General features: G+C 34.7%; 2 protein-coding genes across 2 annotated transcripts; both read right to left on the reverse strand.

Moving 5' to 3' along the window:
• Window positions 1-237: 237 nt before the first annotated feature.
• LOC108059935 (kelch-like protein 6) lies at window positions 238-3,946 on the reverse strand. The gene is made up of 3 exons (XM_070215730.1): window positions 3,690-3,946; window positions 3,529-3,619; window positions 238-1,961 (listed from the first exon to the last, which is right to left on the reverse strand). The coding sequence occupies exons 1-3, from the start codon at window positions 3,698-3,700 to the stop codon at window positions 999-1,001; spliced, it is 1,065 nt and encodes a 354-aa protein (XP_070071831.1). The 5' UTR covers window positions 3,701-3,946; the 3' UTR covers window positions 238-998.
• Window positions 3,947-4,106: 160 nt separating this feature from the next.
• On the reverse strand, window positions 4,107-6,140 carry LOC108059934 (kelch-like protein 41a). The gene is made up of 3 exons (XM_017145421.3): window positions 5,841-6,140; window positions 5,378-5,468; window positions 4,107-5,309 (listed from the first exon to the last, which is right to left on the reverse strand). Exons 1-3 carry the CDS (start codon window positions 5,870-5,872, stop codon window positions 4,263-4,265), a joined length of 1,170 nt encoding a protein of 389 aa, XP_017000910.2. The 5' UTR covers window positions 5,873-6,140; the 3' UTR covers window positions 4,107-4,262.
• Between the last annotated feature and the right edge of the window lie 325 nt (window positions 6,141-6,465).

The raw sequence follows: 6,465 nt of genomic DNA on the forward strand, positions 1-6,465 counted from the left end.
CCGTAATTTATCATTTTCTGCAGCCGTCTTCGCAGCTATTTTATACAGATAATTGAACTTGTCCTTAATGGACATTATTTTGGAATTTTCAGGGTCCCTCGAAGAACTCATTAACTGTCATTTTAGGATAGTCGAACAGAGTCAACACGGTGATATACTCGTTATTGATCTTTTATAATGAATGATCTTTTATTATGAAGTTTATATATTTGCTGCGTGTGTTTGTACCCAGCGGAGCGAAATAATGTTTTTTCTATTGCTTTTTAAGAATGCACAGTTTGTTAATAACTCTAAGTTTCTAAACTAATAAATGGTTTCGTCAAAGCAGATCGGTTTTTAGATTTTAAAAATAAAAACCATAAAAACCGTTATCAAAGCATTATGATTCTGCAGATAGAAAAATTTTTAATAGAACAGATCAGAATTTAAATGTATATACATATGTAGGGGAGAAGGGGGCTTTAATAGTAGGAAAAGTAAAAACTATGTAATATCAACATAGGAAAATAGTAGTTCTTTATTTTCTGAATTTTTTATGAATTTTGTTTTTTTTTTGGTCATTGAAAGGTTGAATGTTTAATGTTGATTTCAAGTCTAAAGATTTTCCTCTACGAAAATCATTCTTCTGTGGCCTACTGGTTAGAGTGTGCTCGACTCCGATGATTGCGGCCCCGGTTCGATTCCCAGCGGAGGCAAGAAACCTGATTTTTAAGTTTAAGTATCTGTGAAATGTAAGTGTCTATAAATAACTTCCATATAAATTAATATAACAAATTAAATTTTTAAAAATAAATTAAAAATAGCTACATTTTTTTCGGCCAAAATACTATTGAGTAGGTCATATACTATTTTGAAGGTAATCTACCATTTTTGGGGCATTTTCTATTTTTTATGGGTTGGGGTAGTTTTCACCATTAAATGGTTGATTTTACATAGTTTTTTTTTGTGTGTAGGAATACGAACTAAATATAGTTATAAAACTTGGATTATCGTTGGTTTCACCAGGATTCTTCACTCAATTGTCCATTGGTGGCCACTTGGAGGTGTTGTATTAGGCGTCTGAGTTGTTCTTGATCTGGTTGTTGTTCTACAATATTCTGGAGTCTATCATTTTCAGCAGCTGTCTTTGCAGCTATTTTATACAGATAATCGAACTTTTTCTCAAAGGACAATATTTTCGATTTTCCAGGCCCCTCGAAGAACTCATTAACTGTCATTTTAGTATAGTCGATAAGATCCAACACCGTCTTGATATACTCGCTATTGATCTTTTTAGACCTTAGGTCCAAGGTTACAGAATCTGCATCAGAAAAGTTTGAGTTCTTAACACCGATCGGGTTAAGATTAACGGTTTCGTCGGTTTTTTCATCGCTGTTAATTAAAAGTTCTTCTGGGTTTTTCTTGCTTTGACTGACGAGTTCCTGGCATTCTATCTTATTAAGATCGCTTTGGTTGAGTTCAAATCCGTGAATGGTCACATACGTCTCTACCATTTCAAAACGACATTTTTCTGTCACGGAGCCGTTTATAATCTTCAAATACTCTCTGAACACATCCGAACCCAGTTCATAGACTTCTTCTGGGATTGATTTGCCTCTAATGTTTTGGTTCAGACCTTCTGAAATTTGATCGATGAGTTTCATATCGTGAACGTGATGCATATGCTCAAAGTAGAGTAGCAAGTCCGAGTATATCATGGTAGGATATCTTTTCTGGAAGATATCCTCGCAGACTATCTTTAGCGGTTCTACCATCCACATGTTGGCACACTCCTTCAGCTTGATGATATCCTGGTTGCTGTAGTCATCGAGGGATGTCCTGTCGTAGGTGTAGACATATAGACGGAATTTTCCAAAAGTGTCCTCGGTAACATCGGTTAGGGTCACTCTGCCAGTTTTTGCCCCAGCGAAACCCGGCTGAAAGGTGCGCTTAAAGAACTCCGAAGCCGCACCCAGTATCACCTAAATAATATTAATATTATAAATATGTACAGTGGCCCACAGCTTGTTTCGTGCAGAGGTAAACTTAAAACTCAAACTCGTATAGCTAACAAACTATACGATAATTTACCAAAATTTAAATGCAGTTATGTTAGGTAGTATTCTGGCCCTTATTAACCCACTTCTTTATTTTTAGATTCCATAGAATAACACTTAAAATTAAGAAAAACTAAAATCATTGACTTTTTTAATGTCACAGCTTATTTCGTGCAAAACTTTAAAATTATTATTATTTGTAAATTATGGCTCAAAATGTGTTTTTTTAATTTCTTAATTGAAGCGCCTATTATTAACAATTTTTTTTGGAATTTTATTTATGTCAAATACACAAAAAAAAAGTTACATGCAAAAAAAAATAAAATAATCAATTAAAATGTTTAAATGTATATTTTGGTATTAAAAATGTCGAAAAATTTATCTTAAATTTGCAGAATTTATTGAAGCCCGTACTGTTAAATTTACTATACATTTTTAATAATTTTAAGTCTGTTCCGGTGCAGATTCTATTGTACAGGATGCATTTTGGGCCTATTGGTACCACTTAATTCCTTTGTAAGAAGCGTTTGATCATGGATAGTTGAGAACTGGGTCCTTCCTCAATAAATTCTGCAAATTTGGGATACATTTTTCGACATTTTTAACATTTTAATTGATTATTTTATTTTTTTTGCATGTAACTTTTTTTTTTAGTGTATTTGACATAATTAAAATTAAAAAAAAAATTGTTAATAATAGGCGCTTTAATGTAGAAATAAAAAAACCCATTTTTAGCCATAATTTACAAATAATAATAATTTTAAAGTTTTGCACGAAATAAGCTGTGACATTAAAAAAGTCAATGATTTTAGTATTTTTTTAATTTTAAGTGTTATTCTATGGAATCTTAAAATAGAAAATAAGGTTAATAAGGGCCAGAATACTACCTAACATAACTGCATTTAAATTTTGGTAAATTATTGTATAGTTTGTTAGCTATACGAGTTTGAATTTTAAGTTTACCTCTGCACGAAATAAGCTGTGAGCCACTGTAAGTATCAGGGGGATTCCCTAAACTGTTGAATTGCTGAATTGTTGAAAATTCAACAAAAAATTTCAGCAATTAAAGGAACGACCCAAAATGGTTCCTGTTGAATTTTCAAACAGCTGTTATTTGTTGAAAAGTTTCACGGAACTTAAAGCATGTAAAATTTGATTTATTATTGCTATTAACTGTCTAAAAGTGTTACCAAGGTAAAAAGAACCACAAATATGCTTTCTAAGTTGATTTTAAAATAAATAATGCGTACTGGTGATACTAAAATGTTACAGAGTTGCCACGACTTTTAAAAAAAAGGTGACAACTCTGGCTTTTCAGCAATTCAACAAAATTTTCAGCAGCCCCGAGGCTGATGAATTGCTGAAATTTCTGAAAGTTGACTTTGTATGGAACAGCTGATTAACAGCTGACCAAAATTCAACAATTCAGCAATTCAACAGTTTAGGGAATCCCCCTATCATTAGTAGTACTGGTCTCGTATGTTTTTCATACCTTGTGGCAAGGGAACCTGCGCGTTCCTACAATTACACAGCAGTCGGCGAAGTCGCCCTCCTCCATAAGTTGCTTCAAAGAACTTGGCAGCCTATGTAAATATTATTGCACATGGATAAGTTATGTAATATTCATTGTATTGTTGTTGCTTTTTTGCTTACAAAAGGTCCATAGTTGCTAGATTAGTTGAGAGCACCTTTGATGAAGTATGCGCAATTGTATTAAGCTTGGATCTTCAACCGCCTCAATTACCTTCAACACTTGTTAAGTTAATTGTTTCGAGGTATGTTGACCTACAACATGTAAAGTACGCAGTACTTGATACGACAATTTATTTGGGGACTTTCCCTTTATCTAATCCAATTGTCTGAGCCGCAATTTCTCAAATGATTTTAAAGATTCAAAACGAACCACTAGTTCGCCAAACAGCTGATTTAAATGGATCTTGTAAATATCTGTTTCCACTACTTGGTAATTTGCGTTGAATGACACAATTCCACTGAAATATGCTAACGCATATTTAATAATTTCGGAGAACAGATTTCAAAATAAATTGGTGATTCAAATAGTTTTTAGAATTAAATTATAATGTGATTACTCCACATTAACCTTTATTAGAGCTAAATATTAATCGTTTGTTTTTAATTGTATATAAGTCGATTTATTTATTCAATGCATCCTCTTCTAAAATCTACAAACTTAATAAAGTTATCAAACTTGGTTTATTGTTGTTTTCACCAGGGGTCGTCATTCAATCCTCCATTGTAGTTGTGGTGTCGGCAATGGTGTACGCTATGGTGTTTTTGTTGTCGTTCTTGTTGGAGTTGTTGGAGTTTTTGTTGGAGTTGTTGTCGTTCTTGTTGGAGTTGTTGTCGTTCTTGTTGGAGTTTTACTTGGAGTTGTTGTCGTTCTTGTTGGAGTTGTTGTCGTTCTTGTTGGAGTTGGTTGACATATTTCTGGAGACCATCATTTTCAGCCGCCGTCTTTGCAGCTATTTTATACAGAAAATGGAACTTGTCCTCAACGGACATTATTTTGGATTTTCCAGGCCCTTCGAAGAACTCATTAACTGTCATTTTAGTATAGTCGATAAGACTTAACACGGTCTTGATATACTCGATATGGACCTTTTGAGAACTCGACTCCAAGGATACAAAGCTTGCATCAGAAAAGTTATTTATGCTCTCAACTGACAGATCTATTGAAGCTTCCGGGATTTTCTCCCTTTGATTTTCGATTCCACGGCATTCGCACTTATTGAGATTGCTTTGGTTGAGTTCAAATCCGTGAATGGTCATATACTTCTCTACCATTTCAAAACGATATTTTTCTTGCACGGAGTCTTTTATAACATTCAAATACTCTCTGAACACATCCGAACCCAGTTCATAGATCTCTTCTGTGGTTTTAATCCCTGAAATTCCCTTTTTTAGAGCATCGGAAATCTTACTGACGTGTTGCATGTCGTTCACATGATGCGCATGCTCAAAGTAGAGTAGCAAGTCCGAGTATATCATTTTGGGAAATCTTTTTTGGAGGATATCCACGCAGGCCAGCTTTAGCGGTTCGACCATCCACATGTTGGCACACTCCTTCAGCTTGATGATATCCTGGTTGCTGTAGTCATTAAGTGATGTCCTGTCGGAGGTGTAGACATATAGACGGAACTTTTCGAAAATGTCTTCCGTAACATCACTTAGGGTCACTTCGCCTGTTTTTGCCTCAGCGAAACCCGGCTGAAAGGTGCGCTTGAAGAACTCCGAGGCCGCACCCAGAATCACCTAAATGAGATTAATGTTTTAGATAAGTAAGTATTATTAGTAGTATTAGTCTTCTATATTTTACATACCTTGTGGCAAGGGAACCTGCGTGTTCCTACAATTACAAAGCAGTCGGCGAAGTCGCCCTCCTCCATAAGTTGCTTCAAAGAACTTGGCATCCTATAAAAAAAGTATTACACATGAAGATTGTTGTACTTGTTTTTGCTTTTTTTATACAAAAGGTCCATAGTTGCTAGATTAGTTGATAGAACCTTTGATGAAGTATACGTAACTGTATTTAGTTTGGATCTTCAATCAGGTGAATACCTTTGATACGACAAATTATAAGGGGATTTCCCTTTTTTTAATCCAAGTAAGTATGACGCGTTGCAATAATTTTGTGATTTTTGGTTAGATGACGTACAACATAAGAGCAAGAACCATTCTTGTGAGGCGTGTTAATAAAGAATGTGTCTACTGAGGCTTATTCCCAAAAACAGGAACTGGCAAACAATGTCTTTTTTTTTTATTTGTTGCTGCTATTGTTCTTACCAAGACTCCGTTGTTGCTGGTTTAGTTGACATCACTTTCGATTAGACTAAGTATGCGCAATTACAACTTGGATCCTTAAATACGTTATTTATTCCTGTTATTCCTTCAACACTTGTTCACCTATTGGTTTCAAAATCTAAACTAACAAAATAGAAAGTACGCAGTACTGGACAAGACAATTTATATAGGTGCTTTTTTGCAAGGTAGATAACAAATTCGATTAGATTAAGCATGCGCCATTACCCCTTTTTTTTAATTTTTTATTAAGTAGACAGTATTTTATTGGGTGCAAAGCCCCTTGCTATTTTTCCTTAAACCAATTTAGACAATTTAACTCCTCTTTCTCTGCAGGTCATTTTCCTCCCTCAATGATCCCACCTTTGGATACTTACTTTCTTCGCTTTTCGATAAAGGAGTCTGGAGTTCATTGTACTAGCGTTTCATTAAACAATTTAGTTTATTTTGGTTTCGTTTAAAACACTAAATTACACGTTAAATAATTTACAATCAAAATTTGGGTTCAGTTTTCTTGTATACTGTGTGTCGCGGCCCCCCGATTTTTACCTTTTGGGGTCGCCACGTCGCTACTCCATTGACCTTGCCTCTGCCCACACGGGTGGATGTG

Source organism: Drosophila takahashii, chromosome 3L (assembly GCF_030179915.1).
Source record: "Drosophila takahashii strain IR98-3 E-12201 chromosome 3L, DtakHiC1v2, whole genome shotgun sequence".
Taxonomy (NCBI): Eukaryota; Metazoa; Arthropoda; class Insecta; order Diptera; family Drosophilidae; genus Drosophila; species Drosophila takahashii.

Coding starts and splice junctions, on each gene's coding strand:
- LOC108059934 (XM_017145421.3), bottom strand. CDS start 5,872: ATGTCAACTAAACCAGCAACAACGGAGTCTTG. Junction 5,469..5,840: donor CCAGCAACAACGGAGTCTTG/GTAAGAACAATA, acceptor CTTTTTTTATAG/GATGCCAAGTTCTTTGAAGC. Junction 5,310..5,377: donor GCAGGTTCCCTTGCCACAAG/GTATGTAAAATA, acceptor AATCTCATTTAG/GTGATTCTGGGTGCGGCCTC.
- LOC108059935 (XM_070215730.1), bottom strand. Junction 1,962..3,528: donor GCAGGTTCCCTTGCCACAAG/GTATGAAAAACA, acceptor AATATTATTTAG/GTGATACTGGGTGCGGCTTC.